Source organism: Penicillium psychrosexuale (assembly GCF_028828465.1).
Source record: "Penicillium psychrosexuale strain IBT 29551 chromosome Unknown utg000004l, whole genome shotgun sequence".
Lineage (NCBI taxonomy): Eukaryota > Fungi > Ascomycota > Eurotiomycetes > Eurotiales > Aspergillaceae > Penicillium > Penicillium psychrosexuale.
In genome coordinates this window covers 8012325-8034693 of record NW_026643189.1, presented here as the reverse complement: position 1 = coordinate 8034693, position 22369 = coordinate 8012325, and the positions used below count along the sequence as shown (strand labels likewise).

The 22369-nt window shown below is 50.4% G+C and overlaps 9 protein-coding genes across 9 annotated transcripts; 3 read left to right on the top strand and 6 right to left on the bottom strand.

The window, feature by feature from the left end:
- Window positions 1-798: 798 nt before the first annotated feature.
- N7518_008912 (transcriptional regulator family TF) lies at window positions 799-3178 on the bottom strand (the record flags this gene model as incomplete). The annotated part of the gene is made up of 5 exons (XM_057189839.1): window positions 799-1720; window positions 1771-1861; window positions 1910-2044; window positions 2094-2353; window positions 2406-3178. 5 exons carry the CDS (start codon window positions 3176-3178, stop codon window positions 799-801), a joined length of 2181 nt encoding a protein of 726 aa, XP_057041542.1.
- A 632-nt stretch (window positions 3179-3810) lies between these two features.
- N7518_008911 (N-alpha-acetyltransferase 35, NatC auxiliary subunit) lies at window positions 3811-6466 on the bottom strand (the record flags this gene model as incomplete). Its single annotated transcript, XM_057189838.1, has 8 exons — window positions 3811-4734; window positions 4791-4889; window positions 4939-5196; window positions 5247-5702; window positions 5760-5981; window positions 6035-6175; window positions 6248-6315; window positions 6370-6466. The coding sequence occupies 8 exons, from the start codon at window positions 6464-6466 to the stop codon at window positions 3811-3813; spliced, it is 2265 nt and encodes a 754-aa protein (XP_057041541.1).
- A 49-nt stretch (window positions 6467-6515) lies between these two features.
- On the bottom strand, window positions 6516-6778 carry N7518_008910 (uncharacterized protein; the record flags this gene model as incomplete). Its single annotated transcript, XM_057189837.1, has 2 exons — window positions 6516-6619; window positions 6652-6778. 2 exons carry the CDS (start codon window positions 6776-6778, stop codon window positions 6516-6518), a joined length of 231 nt encoding a protein of 76 aa, XP_057041540.1.
- A 98-nt stretch (window positions 6779-6876) lies between these two features.
- Window positions 6877-7208, bottom strand: N7518_008909 (ATP synthase subunit epsilon family protein; the record flags this gene model as incomplete). Its single annotated transcript, XM_057189836.1, has 3 exons — window positions 6877-6951; window positions 7013-7127; window positions 7177-7208. 3 exons carry the CDS (start codon window positions 7206-7208, stop codon window positions 6877-6879), a joined length of 222 nt encoding a protein of 73 aa, XP_057041539.1.
- Window positions 7209-8537: 1329 nt separating this feature from the next.
- Window positions 8538-8926, bottom strand: N7518_008908 (uncharacterized protein; the record flags this gene model as incomplete). Its single annotated transcript, XM_057189835.1, has 2 exons — window positions 8538-8820; window positions 8871-8926. 2 exons carry the CDS (start codon window positions 8924-8926, stop codon window positions 8538-8540), a joined length of 339 nt encoding a protein of 112 aa, XP_057041538.1.
- Window positions 8927-9131: 205 nt separating this feature from the next.
- On the top strand, window positions 9132-10531 carry N7518_008907 (uncharacterized protein; the record flags this gene model as incomplete). The annotated part of the gene is made up of 2 exons (XM_057189834.1): window positions 9132-9324; window positions 9468-10531. The coding sequence occupies 2 exons, from the start codon at window positions 9132-9134 to the stop codon at window positions 10529-10531; spliced, it is 1257 nt and encodes a 418-aa protein (XP_057041537.1).
- An 844-nt stretch (window positions 10532-11375) lies between these two features.
- On the top strand, window positions 11376-13324 carry hsp60 (chaperone ATPase HSP60; the record flags this gene model as incomplete). Its single annotated transcript, XM_057189833.1, has 4 exons — window positions 11376-11490; window positions 11597-11738; window positions 11798-12207; window positions 12272-13324. Exons 1-4 carry the CDS (start codon window positions 11383-11385, stop codon window positions 13322-13324), a joined length of 1713 nt encoding a protein of 570 aa, XP_057041536.1. The 5' UTR covers window positions 11376-11382.
- Window positions 13325-14304: 980 nt separating this feature from the next.
- On the top strand, window positions 14305-17447 carry N7518_008905 (uncharacterized protein; the record flags this gene model as incomplete). Its single annotated transcript, XM_057189832.1, has 2 exons — window positions 14305-15878; window positions 15947-17447. The coding sequence occupies 2 exons, from the start codon at window positions 14305-14307 to the stop codon at window positions 17445-17447; spliced, it is 3075 nt and encodes a 1024-aa protein (XP_057041535.1).
- A 630-nt stretch (window positions 17448-18077) lies between these two features.
- Window positions 18078-22014, bottom strand: N7518_008904 (uncharacterized protein; the record flags this gene model as incomplete). Its single annotated transcript, XM_057189831.1, has 11 exons — window positions 18078-18442; window positions 18493-18596; window positions 18647-18774; window positions 18826-19194; window positions 19249-19878; window positions 19936-19944; window positions 19998-20163; window positions 20219-20452; window positions 20510-21618; window positions 21678-21885; window positions 21935-22014. The coding sequence occupies 11 exons, from the start codon at window positions 22012-22014 to the stop codon at window positions 18078-18080; spliced, it is 3402 nt and encodes a 1133-aa protein (XP_057041534.1).
- Between the last annotated feature and the right edge of the window lie 355 nt (window positions 22015-22369).

Below are 22369 nucleotides of genomic sequence, written 5' to 3'. Positions count from 1 at the left end.
TCACAATGTATAGGGGTATTATAGGAGTATCTGAAACCCAAGTATACAACATACATAGTATCCCTTCCATAGTTCATATCGGTTCAACCCGAGATACCCGAGGCCGGCTCCGAAATATAATGCCGGACTCCGTAGTTAGAGTAGTAGTTATTGAAATATACAGAAGAGAGACGGGGTACTCCGTACTCCGTCTCTACCCCGTGTCCTCAAACAACATGCCATTACCCGAGATAGTTCAATGTCATACGAGTCAGGTCAGCCTAGATCCTCCACATCACCCCATACTAGGCCAAGTGGATCAACATCAGACGATACCTTTGGGACAAACGAACGGGGATAACTCGGCCGAAACTACGACTCCACCTCCTCGTCGGATCTTCTGTCAGATAAGTGACAAGCCGAGGTCAGAGCTGTTGAGATCGACTGATGTGATTTGATGGCCCATCTACGTAGAAGTACCGGTGGAGAAAAGGATCGGCCGAATATCCCGGCACTCGAGCAGACATCTAAACGGGAATGTGCCGATTCTGAGGACTTGACTTCTTCGACTTTCGACTCTCGACTTTCCACTTCATACAAGTTTGACTGCAAATATCCAGGACCTTCCTTATATTTGGAAGGATTTCTATATCGCATTCTTCCCCACGGGGTAGGTGAGGGGGGTATGTATATAGAAGACGCTGACCTAGGAAATCCCGAGGTATTCGACGATTGTATATTCCCGATATTTCCCACGTTCCCACGTTCCCCAAACGCCAGCACGGGAAACCGAACCAAAATCCGCAATATATGAAGCAGTTACACTATTGGGTTGCCCCCGCTCATGCTGGGGAACAACATCACGTCCGAAACCCGACCAAGGATATTCCGCATGCTCAACCCTTCCATCGGCTGCAGACCTGCATTGGTGGACGGCATGCTGGGGCTGGGTTCGAGAGAGGGAGGGGAAGGCAACACAAGTGGGGAATATGTGGTGCTGGATGCTTGCCCCGTCGAACGATTCGTGCGAGCGCTGAAGGCCTGACGGATCTCACGCAGGGCACGGAGCGACGAAGACAGATGCTTGGCGGAGTCGGTGCGGTTGTTCTGGTTCATCTCATCGTCTGCATAGACATGGTCCGCTAGTACCATCTCCAGCCTGTCGATCAGCTGCCAGGTCTGGGGGCTGTCGTCATTTGCAACGAGCAGAAACGCCGATGCAATGCTTCGCTGCAGACTGATCCAGGACCGTGAGCAGTGAGAATTGATCTCGTGCAATTCGACAAACGCGTCGATTGTGTTGACTAGGCTATCGATACAGTCTTCGCGGATCATTGCGCGACGCGGTGCGTCCAGATGGGAATGTGGGTCAAGGGAGACGCGACACAAGACAGAGAGAAGATAGGAAGAGTGCAAGCGCAATTCGGTTCGCTCAATATGCTCGGCTAGAGACCGACAGTTGTCGCGATACCGCAGATGAGAAGTCGCTTCAGCGAGCATGCGCTGGATTTGTTGTTTATACTCCCGGATCTCATGGACACGTAATTGAGATGATCCGGGATACATACGCGACCGCAGGACTTCCAATGACAAGGATACAATGCGACACAGAGTCTCGAAATATGAGCGGTGGCCCGGCATTGATTTAGGATCGAATGGAATTTCGGGCTGGCTGACCATAGTGATCGATGGTCGGTCATAGGCAAGTGAGAAATGGCTGTTCTGGAAGGCCATGGTCCACCTAGGAAATGTGAGCTTTAGATTAACCAAAAGAGCAAAATGGCTACCTACCAGACGCGCCTTCGCACTTCCTGCTCTGCGAGTGAGAACCCGCTCGACTCAACATGGAGCCCGAGAACAAGACACATTCGCTCCGTCATACCTGATATTGTGTTAGCTTGACCATCTCATTGGAAACACCCCCACGTACCAAGCAAAGTGTATGATGCACCTGCATTCATATTGTATGAAAGTACATTGCTAATGATGAGAAGAATCTGAATTACTTCGACACTGGGTTGCGAGACATAATTCAACATTCGAAGGCATTGATACGCACACGAAACTGGAGAAAGTCAGTACAGCACTTCCGACCTTCCTAGAATGCGACGCACCGTATACCCATGAGGTCAACTCACGGTCGCTTTCCGGGATGCCAGACAGCTGGCACCCCGATGCAAGAACCGCAAAAAGGAGACTGAGAAAAGCCAACGGCATCCCGAATGGTTTCAGTAATCCGTTGGCATCGGCTTTATAAACACCCCCTGCTCGTCGTCGATTATCGAGAAGTCGTTTAGTATGTCGTCCTAGTTGTGCAGTGTCTGAAAGTACTGGGTATAAAACTGCACCGATATCTTGATAAAACGCCAGGAACCTGACAATTGGAATTAGCATGCATCGCAGAATACCACAGATCTCCGGCTTACTCCAAACACCGGCCGTCTTCCGGGAGAACCGCACAAACACCGGCGATATTGAAGGTGAACGGGTCAGAGGTCCACAAATCCACAAAGGGGTATGCAGCCGACTCATTCCCCAAAGCCAGTTCGGCAAGAAGATCATCCTGGGGCAGCGCCTGCGCTGTGTCCTCCGACCGCTTTGATTTGTCCAAAATATCAACCAGGGCCGACCGCGACCCCAGATGTACCGCGCCCGTCTTCAAGACATTCGACCCGTAGACACCTTCCGACCGGGTGGAACCTTTTGGTTCGACCGGTTCTGGTTCTGATTCTCGCTCTGGTTCTCGCTCTGGCTCTCGCTCTGGCTCGGGCGGCTTGTGAGTCGAGTGTGTTTGGAAGAGCGAGTGCAGACTGCCGAGGATCTGTTCCATTGCGACCATCTTGTTGTTAATTTCATCCCACTCCGCCTGGGAGATATCAATTATGTCCGGTAAATCCGGATCGGCGCTAGTGCTCGAGGGGTGATCGGCATATGAGCCATCAGTTGTGGGAGCTGAGCTGGTATACGGGGGGTTCGTGGGGGAGGCGAACGTAGACTGCTGTAATGGGGTGGAGGAAGCAGTGGCGACGGTAGCAGGAGGGGGGTGTTTCGTAGAGGACGGACGACCGTAGGAGCAGGGGAAGTTTCGTTTGGTGCAATTGCCGCAGGGGACGTTGCGATCGCAGCGGACCTTGCTCGCTCGGCATGGGAGACATGTCTTGCACTCGCGCGGGCGGCGACGGATAGGGTAAGTTGGCATAATGTGGACTTTGTATCTTTTTTTTCTTCACAATCGGATCCCCGTGATCGGCAAAGGAATTATGGAAAGGGCTGCCTGCGGCGACCGGGCAATAAGAGGGAGCGGCATAGGAAGACGTAGATCGAGGTGAGGGCTGAAAATGGACAGCTCTGGTGCTGACCAGTCGGAATGGCGCCAATAATGAATTCAATAGAAACGACCGGCCCTGGAGCGATTGATGCGTCCAACAGTGCCTATCATCGGAGGTCCGTGAGCTGCCCCGGATTGTCCTGCAAAACAGGGAAACCCTTGGGAACAAAATAAGGAATGCGAAAGGACACTTCTTGACAGTGCCAAGGTATGTGTAGAATTGGGATGTCGGATTGGGATGTCGGATTCAATCTTGGAAGGTGAAGGGTGGAAAAGAGTTGTGAAATTGCCCAGAGGCAGATGATTTCATAACCCAGCGGATGTTCCCGTTCGCTACGGATGTGACCTGATTTGGTTGATTTGTGGATTTGTTGATTTAATATACTTCAAGTTACTATGACATGGGGATATATACTTGATTACTTTCATTTCTATAGCGAATAAAAGGTATCACTCGTACATCATAACTACTAGGAAATCAAACACGTATATGCCTCTATCATTCACGCCTTAGACTTCTTCTCAGACACCTGCGGGACCACCCACCAGTCATGCCAACGAAACTTAGATCCAACCTCGGGCACAGTCACCTCCAAGTTGAGAGTTTTGTCGTCGGTAGATGTCGCAGAGAGAGCCTTCTTGACCGCATCAATAGCAAGACTAGTTCCAATGCAGGCACGCATGGTGTTCTTCGTGTCACACTTCCAATCCTCTTCAATGGCTGACGGTTTCGGTTGAGTTGGTGCGGACGGGTCATCAATAAATGTCCCATTGGCAAGGGTCGCCTCCCACGCCTTGCGCGCTTCGGTGATGGCTTTCGAGGCACGCTCCAAAATGGTGGCGTCGGAATCACCTTCGAGAGCTGCCTCGCGCTGGTATTCCTCGTATGGAACCAATTCTGGCAATGTGATAGGGATGAACGGTTTCATGCGGATTTCATACCGGAGTCGGTCGCTGGAATATGCTTGGGGAGACGAAGCAGACGGGAGCACGTTGTGCCGAGCCAATACAACATACAATGCATGTAGAGCAATCGCAAATGCATCCACCGCAATGATATGCGTAGTCAACCTTTCTAGCACGTGGAACGATCGGTGGAACGCGGATGCATGTCGAGAGGAACTCCCAGAGTGCTCGTCAGTAGACATCAAGTTGCGTTTTCGTGCAGCCACAGTAAACGTGCGAATGCGATCAATATGGCCGAGATGTGTAGAGCAAATATGAGAAAGATACCAGTACATGCCCGGTAGCTCTTCCGGGGAGTAGATCGACAACTCAAAGCCCATCTGGAGAATGAGTCGGAACTGGAGGAGCTTCTGGTGATAGGCCCAGCTACTAAGTGGGAAAGACCAGGTCGGTTCGCCGCCTTGGAATTGCAGAGGTGGTTCCCCACTCAAAGTGCGGAGCTCGAGGTCCATTTCTTCTGCCTACATTAAATCAGCATTAATACTCAAATAGCAAAGAGACACGAGGCAGGACTCACCTCGATCTGTAGATTATCCCAATCGACAAGAGTATGGCAGAGTGTTCGGCGCATGCGACACCTATTGAGACATGCGCATCGCACAGTATCAACAAATGGCTGTGAGGGTTAGCAAATGGGACATGTCATGATCTACATGTTCACTAACCTGGGCGAATCGCTTCATGAAACCATCCATCTTCCGGGCAATCTGGAACCGAGGATCAGACGGCACTTCCACTTCTTCAATGTTAGCCTCGAGTAAAATACTAGCAGGTAAGACGAGTTCCGCGAGCTCATCGTGTAAAAACTCATTCACAGGTACGGTACCGAGGATCGTCATGTTGCTGACAATCAATGCCTGAAGAAGACAACGAATATAAATTGACGGCTGTGGTTTTCGAGAGAGCAAAGTCCATACGGCAGTCTGTAATACAAGTCAGAGCCAGAACTACACTCAAGTTCAAGAGTACATACCTTGAAATTGCTGGGACCGGTATAATCCAGCATCTGCTGCATGTCTATCGCATCTTGGCACAGTCGTTTCAGATGTGTGAGCGCGTCATCGGAGGTAATATTAACCATCGGACGAGGTGGCACTGTGCTAGCCAGCTTTCGTTGAATCTTCAAGCTGAAGGCATCTGGCACCGGCTTTCCCAGCGCGACAGTCTCTGTCAGAGGTCGAAGTTGCGTTATACACGAGGTGAAATTTTCCACAGATCTGGTTTCAAGAACTTCAACATCCTGATGTAGTGCAGACAAAAACTCACGCCGAAACACTAGTCTGCAATGGATGGCATCCTTGAGCTTCTGGTCAATATCGGTCTGTTCCGCAACCCAGGCAACCGCCTGGTCCAGCAGGCGGTGAAAGTCGGATATATCGAAGGCAGACAGAAGATTGCGATTGTATAATTGACTGACAAAATCCTCTTCCTAGTTCGCGGGTGGCATTAGCGACAGTCAAAGAAGTTGGCGAGCCAGCCTACTAACCTCATAATAATATTCAGTGGCCACTCGGACATGCACAAAATCACAAGCTTTCACTAATGCAAGACAATAAGCTCTCAAGACGAGGTTAACCAAAGGAGCATCACTTGGTACACAGTCAAATCGAGCGTCGTTCATGGTTTTGGGCACCGGCCACATCAATTTATCGAGATAAATTGACGTGAATAGCGTCTGCGATAGAGGATGTCCCTTATGCCACGCCACCTGCAATTAAGTCAGCAAACTGCCGTCTTCATATGTGCGATATCATCTCCCACCTCGTGGCACAGCAACTGGTCCATCAAGCCAACGACTTCCTCTGGTGTCAGCGGCCGCCGTACGTCGTAGTCGTCTTCCAGCGCCTGCGCAAGATTTTCTCCGGGGGCTATGTAGCCACTGTCCATCCTTGAGTCCATAATCTGTGCGGGTTCGATCGTCGTCAGCTGCAATTCTTGTCGCACGTTTCACATCCGGTGAGAAAGCCGACGCACCTCCAACGCGCCCACAGCCTCGAATAGGGTGAATGTCTCATCTTTCACGAGCTGCCCTGCATTTAGCTCTACAAGTACAAATAATTAGACACTTAATCGAAGCTTTCGGGTAGTATGCTTACTCGCTGCGGCTTTTGTAAATTCGGCTGTAATGTCGCGGGGTGCGGACTGCTCAACGAACCGCGGACGGCGAAAGCGAATCTCGTTATTCGGCAGCATCGCGAGTAATCCCAAGTTCTTTCCACAGTGCTGGTTCTATTACAGGACTTCAAACAAGTCTCGTGCTGCCGGACGTGTTTCGAGAGATCAAATCGAGGGGGAGGCGGGGATGTGAGCGGAGGAAAAAGCGAGTCGGGAAGTCGACAACCGGGCCTAGAGGTGACGTGCAACATCTGACCGGCCACGCCCGGGCAATATGAGAATTCTTACAGAAGTTTTAACTAACAGCTTATGGGTCATGTGAAAACAAAGACCAGTGGGATTTCTAAGCTCTGCCCAACCAGACAGGCCGGTATTGCTACACATGTACATTTCAATGCCTCCCCCGGACCAAAAACTCGCTCAAGTCCGTCACACTCGGGTCCTGCATATCTCCAAGCTCGATTCTCTCAGGTTAGGGGGAACAAGGCTTATTTCTCAGCAGCCTTGGCGATGGCCTCGTTGTTGGCTTGGGCGAGAGACTTCACTTCACCCTGCTTGCCGTTCTGTTCGTCGGAACATTGTCATCAGTCAAAATTCCGCATAGAGCTCGGGAGGTTCACTTACATCCCACTTGGCGAAACGGAGGTCCATGACTCCGCGGCGCTCAGAGGCGAGACGAGGGGCTTCCTTCAAGGAGCGGCGCACCGTGCGGGCGGCGATGGCCAGGTAGCGGTTGTAGCTGGGGTCGTGGTTAGCATTGATTCGGAAGAGCATTCGTGAACGCGTACGTCAAACCGGCGGCTTTCCAGGCAGCAGTCATTTTGAAGAGAATGTGGAGGTATGATTCGATTGAAGGGGTGAAAACGGTTCGGGTGAGTTTGGAAGCGTTCGACTTCGGAGGATCGGGATGACAGGATCACGTGGGGAGCAGTCTACCTTCGGAAGGCGGTGGCTAGAAAAGCGGTGAGAATTTACGCGGTTGGAATATTTGGTGCCTAGAAGTCACGTGATATTGGGGTAGGTCTGGTCGAGGGAAAATATTTATCCGACGTTTATCCGACGTATATTGATAAGTAGTGTCACCTCTAGGGCTTCATGTCACTAGCGTTTATTTCGACTACATCCTTGTACAAAGAACACTACACCACGCGACACACCATGTTGTTCTACCCCAAAACGCCCGATTCGTAAAATTATATCGCTATTCGCCATTGGGTCTATAATAATTGCATTCTGTTCTTTTCATATCTTTCTCCGAGGTGGTGGATGTCGCAAAGATAGATCGTTCGTCACTATACAATACGACACACCATATCATCCAGCCAAACAGCATTCGATTCGTACAGTCATAATCGCTATGCTGTTGGCTCATCAATAATTGTATTCTGTGTTCTTCGGTTTTTTCGTCGAGGGTGGTGGAGTGTAGAAGCGTTGTCGTGAAGTTATATAGATCTTTCGTAACAAGAGGGGCAAACTGCGTATCGCCTCCGGCTCGAATGTAAGTCTCGCAGCCACGATGCGTCTTCGCAGCTTCGAAGTGCTAGATCAGATGTATCAGCACGTGTAAATAGGAATATAGACCCCAAGAAGCAGGGCTTGCTGTGCATAAGAAGGAATACAATATGCCTGCTTGTGGTGCAGGGTATGAAAATCCGATTCGGGTTGACCAGCCGTGTACAATACACGTGCTTGACCTCGAAACCAAGAGCCAAACAAGCACCCGAAGGCAACAACACAAAAGTGTTTCAAGGCGGTCCGTTGCTCAAGAGCATTTGCCATCCCCCACCACTCCTGTTGGTCACCATCTCTCTCACTTGCTCTTCATTCTCATCAACCTCCATCCATCTCCCATCGTCCACAACATTCCCCATCTTTCTGTGCTTCGATACCAAAGCATCTCGAATCGACAGTGCCTTTTTATCATATCCACCAGGTGAGTAGCCCAGTTTTGTACTGGTGATAGTCCATTGGTTTCCCTAGCACATCCCCACTTCCTACCATAGAGCTATTGCTTCTGTGCATCATTGGCATGAGGTCCTGTGGCACACTGTGGTTGTTGAGAGCTCCGATGCCATCCAGTGCTTAGCCATGACCCATTGCCTTTGCCGATGATCGGGTTGTGCATATCAATGCCCAACATCTGGCAAGCTCATCTCAATTGCATGGCGTCTGGGCATGAGTGGCACAAGTCGTCCAACAAGTTGAGAATCTTGCAATTTTCGATCGGATATATTGTGTGTACCGTCATCCCCAGTACATGGTATTGGGGATGGGTGGTATTAATCCACAATTGCATGAGACCATCGTTGGTCCCATGCCCTTCTCGGAAATGGAGGATGTTGAAATCGCATGCAGCATCACTAGGGTATCGGCCATCAGTTGCTCTGAGCATGGGCATTCTGAAAAGCTTCTTTGGGCCACGCTCTAAGATCCTGCAGTCATGGTTAGCCTTGTCACTATCTGCATATTTATCTTAACATACCCTGCTCGGGCGGTGCGCGATACCATATTCCATCCAAATGCATACTGCAAACCCATTCTCATTGTGAACACTGTGTGTTCACTGTGTTTGATCCATCTTTCTGCTTTATCGGAGTTTGACAGCAATGCAACAACACATTGGCCGTGCCCAGTCACCTACCTCACGCCCCGTCCATATATTCCAGATTCATTTTCTTTCTTGTGAGCACAAATGCTAATGATGATATTGTGCAGAAGGATATAAAGGAATCGTCCATCCAACATGCCGATCAAGAAAAAAGCCGGTACCCGAAAGCGCGACAATGAGGCGGACCTTGCTGAGCTCGAAAGGCTCCGGAAACAAGTTGCTGAACAGAGCAAGGCGCTAGAGGCTGAAGAGGCCCGCAGGGAGGAAGAAAGCCAGGGCAAGCGCCAAATCAGCAGCCGGCGCCAACGGACACTGGTTCGCTGGGATGGTAAGTTCCCAACCTTGTTCCATCTTTCTATTCGGGGATGTTGTCCAACTGGGAACATCATGGAAAGATATATTGTTGTCACATAGACTTGTATTCAAGCAGAGGATTTGCCAATGGATTATGCTGACATTTGACTGAAATAGTGGATACCGACATTCGGCTTCTGTTGGCCATCCAGTATGCCTGCAATAAGCTCAGCGTGAAGATTCCCTGGAAGGAGGTCGCGGAAGTTTTGGGAGAGAAGTTCACGGAGGGTGCGATTGTTCAGCATTTGTCTAAGCTGCGCGCCAAGCGGGAGGAGCAGGATAAGCCAAATCCGCCTCCACTGAAACGTGCAGCGAGTTGCTATAACAAGAACGACAAAAACAAGAAGGAGGCGTTGTCTCCTCCAAAGGACGAACCACCAAGCACTCGCAGCGGAAAGCGCCGACGCCGGTCGCCATCCGTTGAGGAATCCGACGACGATGTGTACCCTATCAAGAAGAAGCAGCCTACAAAGAACAAGAAGAAGGGCAAGGTCTCCGCTGCTCCTAAGCTGCGTGGAGAGCGAGAACAATCCGAGAGCGGTGACTCCCAGAAGCTGCTGTGTGTTGGAGCGGAATGGCTGCGTGACTTCGCTGGCGACGACTGTGAGGTTGACGACGAATCGGCTAGTTCTGAAGAGAACGAGGACGAGGACTCAACTGAAAGCAGCCACGTCACTACTCAAGCGGCTAAGAAGTCAAAGATTGTGACACTCAAGCTAGGCCGAGAGCGCCTGGCAAGTGTTGACCGCTACCTTGGTGGCTCTGCAACTTTCCGGGAGCCTATGGCCTCAACCAACCCGTTGCGCGCTATCACCAACATGCCACCCCGTCAGCCATCCTACCGTACTTACATGCACTCCGTTGGGCCTTTTTCGCCTGACCCCACCACTTTGTTTGGGAACAACATCTCTTACCCATCCAATGGCCCAAGCCCATTTGATATTCCGATTTCTGACGCTGATCTTGCTGGAGCCTGTGCTTTTGATGATGTGGATCTCACAGCACCGTATTCACAGTTTGATATCCCCTCCGAATTGCAATTTGACCCAATGTGCAGCTACCTCAATACCAGTGGTTTTGACAACCAGTTCATTCCCGACGATGAACTGTTTGCGTCCGTTCCTGACGTAGAGCCTCCTCGGTACTATGGGTACGAGGGTGAAGAGGTCCAGGAATTTTGATTTCCTGGGTCGTTCGTCATGGTTCCTGGTTGCTCTGTTACTTTTCAATGCTTTTCCCCAGTGCCTTCTGAGGCTTTTTTCTTATTTCCTCCTTTCTTTGACTTTTCTTTGCTTTTCTTTGCTTTTGTTTTTCCTTTTTTTCCTTTTCTCGCTGGTTGGTCGGAGGAGATGGGTGAGCATCGATCCCGATTCAACGGGTGCAACTCCGGATAATAATTCTTGCGTGGCATGGAGTCATGTGTTATCTGAAGTTGTACCCCAGCGCTTCTTTCATGCGTTGCTCGTTGGCCCCCTGCGGGGAGCCCGGTAGTTAGTTACATCAATAAGACCATATCGTATCATCTTTTTTTTAAAGTACCTTGTAGGTTAATGGTGGGTTCTCACTGATGATAAAAGCGAAGTCGCTAATTCGCTAGTATATAGAAGGTTGCCGAACACCGGATATATGTACGGAGTAGCTTTCCGAGGTATATATATGAACACATCGGCTTGGATCTATGCATCACGTAGGAATGCTCTCTCTTCATGGCCTTTTGAATTTAGACTAAATGATCTAAACTACCATTCTACATCACATTCTCAATCTAATAATCTGCTATAACACCACAATATCTACAATATTTCCACTGCCGATCTAGGTCCGTTCTTCCGGCTCACGTGATGGTTCTAGCTGTTTCTGCCGCCAAGCTCTGGGGATGAAGGAAGCGCCTGGAAAATTTTCGAGACTTTAGCTTCATCTCTCCCCCAGCTTTCTCCATCTCTTTTCTTTTTCCCACTTCAAACCCCCGATTTCTCCTGGGTTGTTGTATTTCTCTCTTCTTTTAATCCTTTTAATCCCGTTGTTTCCAGCCATGCAGCGCGCTCTCTCTACCCGGACATCCGTCCTGTCGGCCGCTTCCAAGCGTGCTCCTTTCTATCGCTCAACATTGAACCTCCAGCAGCAGCGTTTTGCTCACAAGGTGCGTTGGATTGACAATTACCCGCGGGATCATCCTGCTCTGCAATTGACACTCTGTTCCGTCCATTCCGAAGCGTTTGACCGTTCCCCTTGCTAACAGCAACTAGGAGATCAAGTTTGGCGTTGAAGCTCGTGCCAGCCTCCTCAAGGGTGTTGACACTCTTGCTAAGGCTGTTACCTCCACACTCGGTCCCAAAGGTCGCAATGTCCTGATCGATTCCCCCTACGGCTCCCCCAAGATCACCAAGGGTAAGATTCCCATCAAGACAGACACTTGGCCACTAGCAAAAAGACTAATTATTCCCTAGACGGTGTAACTGTCGCCAAGGCCATCACTCTTCAGGACAAGTTCGAGAACCTCGGTGTCCGCCTCATTCAGGATGTTGCCTCCAAGACCAACGAGGTTGCTGGTGACGGTACCACTACCGCCACTGTCCTTTCCCGCGCCATCTTCTCCGAGACCGTCAAGAACGTTGCCGCTGGCTGCAATCCTATGGACCTGCGCCGCGGTATCCAGGCTGCAGTCGAGGACGTTGTGGAATACCTCCAGGCTAACGCCCGCCCTATTACCACCGGTGAGGAGATTGCCCAGGTGGCCACCATCTCCGCCAACGGTGACACCCACGTCGGCAAGCTCATCTCCACCGCCATGGAGCGTGTTGGCAAGGAGGGTGTTATCACCGTGAAGGAGGGCAAGACTCTGGATGACGAGCTTGAGGTCACCGAGGGTATGCGCTTCGACCGTGGTTACACCTCCCCCCTACTTCATCACCGACCCCAAGTCCCAGAAGGTCGAGTTCGAGAAGCCCTTGATCCTGCTCTCCGAGAAGAAGATCTCCGCTGTCCAGGACATTCTCCCCGCCCTCGAGGCCTCCACCACCCTCCGCCGCCCTCTGGTCATTATTGCCGAGGACATTGAGGGCGAGGCTCTTGCCGTCTGCATCCTGAACAAGCTCCGTGGTCAGCTCCAGGTCGCCGCCGTCAAGGCCCCCGGCTTCGGTGACAACCGCAAGAGCATCCTCGGTGATCTCGCTGTTCTCACCAACGGTACTGTCTTCACCGATGAGCTCGACATCAAGCTCGAGAAGCTCACCCCCGAGATGCTTGGCTCCACTGGTGCCATCACCATCACTAAGGAGGACACCATTATCCTCAACGGTGATGGTAGCAAGGACAACATCTCCCAGCGCTGCGAGCAGATCCGCGGTGTTATGGCAGACCCCACCACCTCCGAGTATGAGAAGGAGAAGCTGCAGGAGCGCCTTGCCAAGCTCTCCGGTGGTGTCGCCGTCATCAAGGTCGGTGGTTCCTCTGAGGTTGAGGTCGGTGAGAAGAAGGACCGTGTCGTGGACGCCCTTAACGCCACCCGCGCTGCCGTTGAGGAGGGTATCCTCCCCGGTGGTGGTACCGCTCTGCTCAAGGCCTCCGCCAACGGCCTTGCTGGTGTCAAGCCCGCCAACTTCGATCAGCAGCTCGGTGTCAGCATCATCAAGCGGGCCATCTGCCGCCCTGCCCGTACCATTGTTGAGAACGCCGGACTCGAGGGCTCCGTCATTGTCGGCAAGCTGACCGACGAGTACGCCAAGGACTTCAACCGCGGATACGACAGTGCCACCAGCCAATATGTTGATATGATTGCTGCCGGTATCGTCGATCCCCTGAAGGTTGTCCGCACCGCCCTGGTTGACGCCAGCGGTGTCGCCTCCCTCCTCGGTACTACCGAGGTCGCCATTGTCGATGCTCCCGAGGAGAAGGGCCCTGCCCCTCCTGGTGGTGGCATGGGCGGTATGGGCGGTATGGGCGGTATGGGTGGCATGGGCGGCGGCATGTTCTAAAGCCCCTAACCCTATTCCCCTAAAGAATTACCTCGAGCGCTCTTCTTTGCATCGTAGCCTGTTCTGATACTCGGATGTTTGTGTAATGTCTTTTCTTTGTGTCTTATTTGGTGTTCATCTTCTTTCATGTTTTTTTCCCCATACCTGTATTCTTTTGGACGTGTTCTGATCTCCGACTCTCTCTCTCCTCTCCTCTCCTCCCTGGGGCTTGACAAAAAAGGTTCCTCTGTATTATATCATGTATTCCAATAAAGTCCCATCTGATACGGCTTGCTGAATCATGTCTTTTTCGGGATCGACAATGTCCCCTCATAGATCTACTGAAGCTCCTAACAGTCTCGCTAGAAAGTATTCCTTACGAAGTATAGGGGAAACATTCCATATTTTCACGTACCCCATATATTAGCAAACCAACTGATTGGCCACGCGGGTCGGCTGTTTTGTGCAGTCTATAGAGTCATAAGACCAAGGAGGGTCTAGACTGAGGCGACGGGCGAATACGACTTCAGACGCGCATGATACACGCAATGATGGGAATTAATAGCGATAGAGAGTATATGTTGTAGTAAAGGATTCCAATAGCCAACGTCAGCCGATGTAAGTGGTCGGGCACCGCAATTAACCATGGGTACTGCTGTTCTTCTCTCGGGCTCTTGAATCCTCTCCGCCTGGACCCTTTCCCTCGCGTCACTAGATCATTTCGGCATTCCAGTCCTGCATTTTTGTGCATTTTTGTACCTGATCTGGATTCGCTCTTTCAATCCGAGTTTCGTTCTTTTCCTGGAATACCTTGGCCGTCGGGAATGCATACCGCGCTTGCGGGGAACACATCGTGTTCGCCCCTCCGTCGCCTGTCAACGTAGGTACGATCATGACTCTCTGATATTCTAGTCTGTCGCCAACTTGCTTTTATAGTCACTACGCGCTTAGAGAGCCCTGAACCGATTTGAATCGAAACTAGACTGTGACTGCTGCCGGCAATGGCTGCCATGGTGGATGCTCGGCCAGCTCTGGTGAGCGATGCAGATCTCATGCAAGCACGAGCAGCTCTCCAGCATCAGCAGAGTCCAGAAGTCTCTGTTCCCCGCGAATTCATCTCTCTCATCGTCGAGGAACTCATCTACCGCCGCGAGTCGCATTCCTCCATCGCGGAAATCGAACACGAACGCTCAATCCTCCGGAAGGAACTCCGCAAGCACACCCACATCAATGAGGCATTCCAGAAAGAACTACGGGAGATCGGCGAGATCATTACCCAGGTCGCTCATGGCGATCTATCACAGCGGGCCCGCATGCACCCCCTCGAGATGTCGCCTGACATCGCTACCTTCAAGCAGACAATCAATACCATGATGGATCAGTTGCAGGTTTTCAGTCAGGAGGTATCGAAAGTGGCCAGGGAGGTTGGCACGGAGGGTGTATTGGGTGGCCAGGCGAAGATCGAGGGCAATCAGGGAATTTGGCATGAACTGACTGTCAACGTGAATGCCATGGCCAACAATCTGACCACGCAAGTCCGCGATATCACCACCGTAACGACGGCGGTTGCCAAGGGTGATTTGCAGCGAAAGGTGCAGGCGGATTGTAAGGGCGAGATCTTGCTGTTGAAGAATATCATCAACTCGATGGTCGATCAGCTGCGGGAATTCGCATTCGAGGTTAGTCGCGTTGCTCGCGAGGTCGGATCGGACGGTGTGCTCGGTGGCCAGGCTGTTGTGCACGGCGTTGAGGGTACTTGGAAGAATCTTACGGACAACGTCAACCGGATGGCATCGAATCTTACGCAGCAGGTCCGCGAAATTGCCGATGTCACGACCGCCGTTGCACGTGGTGATCTTACGAAGAAGGTGACCGCGGATGTGAAGGGCGAGATTTTGGATCTTAAGCTTACGATAAATGCGATGGTTGATCGGCTGAATCAGTTTGCGTTCGAGGTCAGCCGAGTCGCGCGCGAAGTAGGAACAGACGGCACGCTAGGTGGACAAGCGCAAGTCGAAAATGTCGAAGGTCGCTGGCGTGATTTGACGGATAACGTCAATACCATGGCGCAAAACCTAACTCTGCAAGTCCGACAAATCTCCAACGTGACCCAGGCCATCGCGCGCGGCGATCTTAGTACCAAAATCGAGGTTCACGCCCAGGGTGAGATCTTGACTCTCAAAGAAACGATCAATAGCATGATGGACGGGTTAGGAGAATTTGCGGGGGAAGTCAAAGGCGTGGCGAGGGATGTGGGTGTCCGGGGTAAACTTGGTGGCCAGGCCAACGTTGCGGGATCTCATGGAATTTGGAGATCGATCAGTGAAGATGTCAACACGATGGCAGACAATCTGACCTCTCAGGTCCGTGCCTTTGGTGAGATCACCGAGGCGGCGATGAGTGGAGATTTCACAAAATTGATTACCGTGTCTGCCTCTGGAGAGATGGATGATTTGAAACAAAAGATCAACAAGATGATCTCGAGTCTCCGCGACAGTATTCAGCGCAATACCGCTGCGCGTGAGGCAGCAGAGCTGGCAAATCGGAGCAAGTCTGAATTTCTGGCTAACATGAGGTATGTTGATCGTTTTACCCGGTTTCATAGGATTTCCTTTTCTTTCGCTTGTGCTAACTACAATGTAGCCATGAGATCAGGACGCCCATGAATGGGATAATTGGGCTTTCGAGTCTGGCACTCGACACTGACGACCTCCAAGCTCCCGTGAGAGAGACTCTGAATATGGTACACAATCTTGCAATTAGTCTCTTGACTATCATTGACGACATCCTCGACATCTCCAAAATCGAGGCTAATCATATGATTATTGAGAAGACGCCATTCAGTCTTGGTGCAACAGTGTTCAGTGTGCTGAAAGCCCTCTCTGTGGAAACTAATGAGAAGGCCTTGGGTCTAGTCTACACAGTAGATGGAGAAGTACCAGATTATCTGATCGGAGACGCATATCGACTACGGCAGGTCATGTTAAACCTAGTCGGCAATGCTATCAAATTCACAGACCACGGCGAGATCAGAGTCATGGTAAAGCATGTACAGGACGACAAGTGCGCCTCAGATGAAACGACATTCCAGTTCTCAGTCTCAGACCCTGGAATCGGCATTGACGAAAGCAAACTTGCCTTGATCTTTGACAAGTTCCAGCAAGCTGATGGATCGATGACTCGTCGCTTTGGCGGGACCGGTTTAGGCCTCGCAATTTCGAAAAGGCTCGTTTCTCTCATGGGCGGTGACATCTGGGTAACCTCGCACATGGGAGAAGGCAGTACATTCTCATTTACATGCCGAGTGAAGCTAGCTCTGCCGCCGCCGAGCTTTGCGGACCAGCTTGCCCCCCACCGGGGTCAACGCGTTCTGTTCTTCGACCACGGTCTTGCGCGCAGCTTCCCAATAGCTACGGTACTCATTGAGCTCGGAATAGAGCCAGTCATTGTGACAGAGGAGCAGCTAGAATGCGGCCAGTTCAAAAGTGATTGGGTCTGCACTTTCGACGCAATCCTCATCGAAAACTTGGAGATCGCCGCAAAACTCCGAGCCTGCCCGGACCTCCAACCTATTCCACTAGTCATTACAGCTCATACTGTATCCCTAGCGCTCAGAGCTGCCGGTGAACTCGGCATAGCATCCTACATCACAGTGCCCTGCCGACCCATTGATCTATGGAATGGCATTCTTCCTGCCCTCGGCAACCGCCCAACCCGGACCCCATCAGGCTACACACGGTCGTTATCAATTCTTTTAGCGGAGGACAATGACGTGAACCAAAAGGTTGCCGTCCGAATTCTTGAGAAATTCAATCACGAGGTAACAGTCGTGGAAAATGGCCTCCAAGCTGTGCAAGAGGTCAAACACCACCGCTACGATGTGGTTCTCATGGACGTCCAGATGCCCGTTATGGGTGGGTTTGAGGCCACAGGGAATATCAGACACTATGAAAAGCTCAATGGGCTTCCTCGTACGCCGATTATTGCTCTCACTGCACACGCTATGCTTGGGGATCGAGATAAGTGCATACAGGCCGGTATGGACGATTATTTGTCCAAGCCATTGGACTCTAGTCGCATGGTGCAGACTATCCTGAAGTGCTCAGCTATGAATCTTGCCCCGCTGCCTGTTATTGAGGGCTAAAGGCCACTGGGTTCACTGCCTCATTGACTCCGCCTCTTCATTTCCCCTCTCTCCAACCCTTTTTTTTACTGTCTATAAGCCTTTTATGGCTGCCCAGTCGAGTCCATTTCCTCCGAATGAGCTCGGAGTCTCATTTCTTCCAAACCTCCAAGAGGACTAATGTCCTAACCTCAGGGAATTCCCCTCCTCATTCTCGCAATCTGTACACATATCGATTGCTTATGCGCCCCAACATTTTGCGGTGGAAGCGCAGACCTTTTGAACTTCTATTCTTTTGAAATACCCCATCGTGTTGGACACTCTGTTAACGGTTTTCTTTCAAGGTGATCAAATTCTGTCTCTGTTCATGGTGTTTGGTTGGCACGCGAGATGAATACATTTAAATCATGTCTAATGACTACCGTGGTATGCCCTGTCTGTTATCTTCGCCCTTATTTATGCATCTCCTTCAGTACACGAACATATATATATGTTGCGAATTTAGAAACAAAATATTCTGAAGACCGTTTCTCTCTCTTGTTGCTATGGTCAGAAATCAACCTGTACGTTGCTATACTATGCGTATGCCCAAGATATAAAAGGGTATCAAATAGGCACCGAAAACACAAAATCATACAAAGAACATACAAACTAAACCTCCCCAGGGCGTCTCCGATCAAATCCAGAATTTATCTCATACTTCCCCTTCTTATTTCCCTTCCCCGCAGAAATCCGATCCCCCTGCCACCGCCGCCAGATATCCTCATCACGCTGCATATTCCGCCTCCCATAACCCAGATACTCATCGAAGCGTTTCCTAAGCCCAGAGTCCTCAGGCACGACATGAATAGGTATTCTACCTGTAGCGGAACCCCATAAGAATGATTTAATCGGATGCAGGATGAAGTCCTTGGATAGGCCCGCGCCGATCTTGTGCATTTTGGATACGATATCGCGTAGCGTTTCGCTGAAGGCTATGAAGAGGGACAGGAAGATTATTGCGAAGGATGCCGGGGCTGGAAAATGTCAGTTGCTGTATTCATATAGTGTTTGAGGCGAAACGGACCTGCTATCTCGAACATTTGTCCTAGGGTTGGGTTTGCCTGTTCCCCGCTCCATTCTCGGGCATTGATCCCAAACAAGGAGGTAAAGAAAGATAGAGGGAGGAAGCTTGAATTGTCAGAACTGATTCTTGAATTTTGGAGAGTATGTAGACATACACAACACTGAATATGGTGAAGACCATCACTGCTCGCGATTGCGTTTGGGCAACTTCAGCTTGCCACCGAGTCATCTTGGCTTCGTCGACATTTGCCTGTTTCTGCTTGAGGTCAAGGAGCGTTTCCACCTGGCTGGTTAGTAGGAAAAAAAGATGTGAACGGGGAACGTGGGAACTCACTGCTTTCTGCGCTAGATGGCTGTTTTCTTTCATCTCATTGATTTGTGAACGATATTCGTCGATCCGCTCCTGTGCTGTATCGAGGAATGATTTACCGCACCCTTTGTTACCGAAGTATTTTACCATATTTTTGATAACGGTGTCTTGTTGGTCGAGCAGCTTTAGGATGGTGGATAGCTCGTCTTCGATGTCACGCAGCTCAAGCAGAACGGATAGATCTTCTCGATTTCGACGAGCAACCTGCAATTCTTTGTAATCTTGCTGCGCGGCTGTCATGATCTTGCCATCTGCGGTGCGGTCATGATCTGCTGGGCGGTTGGTGAAGCCTCTATTTCGAAAGCGCTTGAAAGACTTCGTGACTGATTCGGTCTGATTTTGTTAATATAATCCACTCAAGGAGCTGTCACGAAGGGATGAACCTACCAAGATGCTGATTGACTCCTCAAAGATTCGCAATACCTGCAAATCATGATTGAGAGTCTTATCCAGGAGAACAGTGACAGCATGCAGCATGATAAGAGCAGCCAAGTCACCAGCCGTCTCAAACCGACGCGAGAGATCCCCATTCAACTCATTATAAATGCTGCGATGCAAGTTCGACTGTTCAAAAAGCTTCCCCTCAGAGGTCGCAGCCTCTTGATTCGGAAAGAAAGTAACAACAGTCTTTTGATCCACAATCCAAAGCCAGAGCTGATCAACCATCAGGACATTGCCATCTAGAAACTCGCCAATATCCTCGTTATCGGGATCATCCTGTGCAGACTGCAGATACTCTTTTAATTGTTCATCAATGCGCGCCGGTCTGCGAGTGCGCTTCCAAAGCATCTGGTCGTCGTCACGAGCGATAGTCGAGCGTAGATTGGGATACCCATATTGATCCAATGTGCGGCGGAAATGCACTGGAGGTTCGCAGCCGAGATAGCTCCAGATGAGTTGGGCTTCCAGGCTTGCCTTTGAGATCCGGCTTGGGACGGGCTTGGATCGGCCTTGGTTGAGTCGATCTTCGACCACCTTACGCCGTTGGATTAGGTTGCGATATGTATCCCAGTGGAGCTGGGGTGAGTTAGTACAGTGCGGAAGAAGGGTACTGGGTCAATTGAAAGTACTAACGTAGGGAACCTGACAAATATATATGTTAGTGCTGATATTCATATCGAGGACTTGAAACATACATATAGAGCGAGCTGAGGATCCTTGGAAGGATCAGAAGGACTTTGTGAAATATCCATTTGTCTGGAGTGAATACATGCGGGCTTGACGAAACGTGCATGGGGCTCGAGGTGACGAGCTCTATTAAACCGGTTGTACCAATTTTCGTCATTGATAAATTTCCGAACACTGCAAAAGATAGTCAGCAATGTGCAGAACCGTGGAGTTAGTTCATATGCCCTACAAATTAGGCTCTTGCCTATCCTCACATGCTCGGCGAATGACTTGGGACACCCAGCCAGTATGCGTATATGGCACATGAATCCACATCAGTTTCTCCGTATCAGCCTCAGGTCGATCGAAGCGTGGAACTGCTCGAGGTATATCCGGTTTGTCGGCATTCTCGTTGATGTGATCACGAGTGGACTCGGGTACTGCCAGGAAAGAAGATTGCACTGGTTGTGATGTAGAATAGGTCCTGTTATCTATTAGCTTACATTTGTTGGTTTTCGGCAAGCCTCAGTGGTTTACTTACGAATGTGACTGTTCAATATTTGTCCGGGAGCTGTCAGAAGCACTCCGACTGTGGGATTGCTTAGGTCGAATTAATTCCACCAGCTTGGTGATTGAGCTCTTTCGTTTTAGTTCCTGTGGCGGATATGGGCTTTCATTTGGTGAGTCGCTCGAGTAGCCCTCCATATCTGCTTCGGTGATGTGGATATTCGGAGAGGGATCGGATGGATCTTCAAAGATTGGCCTGTAGGGTATAGGGGCCTGCAGGAACCTTGGTTTCTCATCATGATGGCTTTGAGGATGGTGTAGGTCGGAGCCAGGAGAAACGTAGGATGAACCGGGTCTAGATCTACCATAACTGCCCATTGGTGAATGGTCCAAGCCACTGGGTCGGAATCGAACTAGTCTCTCCCGAAGACAAGCTGACGGACCCTGAGAGATGTACTCTGTCAGGGACACTTTGGTTGACCACAGCTTGAGCGGACTTTCGTCGCTGACACCCAGTGCAGTATCCTCGAAGAAGCCGTTAATTTGAACCTTGACTTGCTCTTCCACGCGTAACGGAATATCCTCGCGCTGGGACATTTCAACAGCAGTGGCCACAGCATTAGCAAGCTCATCGAGGAATCGATCTCGTGTAGACTCCTGGCCATGGAAAGTTGCCGTCCCCGCATGGTCCGTTGCCATGGGCACTTCTTTTTCATGCTCAATATCCAACAAACCCGACCGAATCGAAGTAATGGGCACATGAAACTCCATTATGTTATGAGTCTCGGTGTCGATCACCTGCATAGTTGAATCCACAGTTTCGAGAAAAGACCAGACCCTCATGTCAGCCGAAAGGGTTTTGAACTGGTTCGACAGATGCCATAGGTGCTCTTGACGGGGACGCAACTGCATCCTGAGCGCTGCCGGGGTCTCACAATCCAGATGCAGGAGTCGACGTATACTAGCCGCGTACTCATCGGCAGAGAGATAGGTCGAGCCTTGATGGGGAGTTGCAAAGAAGGCGATACCATGACAGTTGATTAAGGTCGACTGGCTCGCCTCTCGTGATGCTATGGCCAGAGCTGCTTTAACGACGAGACCACCGGTGCTGTGGCAAATGAAAAAAATGGGACGTCGAGTTGACTAGTGAAATGTTTATTAAATTACTCTTGGATGTGAAAAGACGATGACATGTAACTAACCTCATGTGTCCACTCACTATGGAGTTGGTTCAACAGTCGTTGACCCAAGGTGTCGATTTTGTCGTCACGTAGGTCTCCATAGTTATACAGTAGGACTCGTGCTCGAGGCACATGCTGTAGTAGCTCTTCATCAAGCCAGGATAATTTCGCGCCAGGCGCTATCCACGTCTCTCTATTATGGGCGCCGACGGGCGGGACAGCGACAATACTGAGGGATGAGTTATTATATGATGGTATGGTAATATGGAATAACTTACTCGACATCAGTATCGTCATGGAGAGAAACAGGCTCAAACCACGAGCGCGTCTGGTCGTTCACGGGTGGCCGCGAAGGCATCTTGTCGAGTCCGGTTGAATATAGCCTCAGTATCTAGGACGAAAACAAAGCTGGAGGAAATCGGGATCAAGTCAGAGGCAACCTGGCGAGTCTTAAATCCCACAAATCAGAACACTTGAGCCTCTTCGTTGGGGTCCGGATGATCACGCCCCGACACGCTAGTTTGCCCGCTGACAGTCGTCTCCAGGGCTGTGTCAGTCAAAATGATGTCGCTGGGGCTATGTTATATTATTATATATCTAAAGAGAGAGACTTCAATTATGTTTATACAGAGAAAACACCCCAGATTCCAAATTCCAAAATTCCACATGCTAATGCACCACTCTATAACTCGGCTCATGTATCATCAGAAACG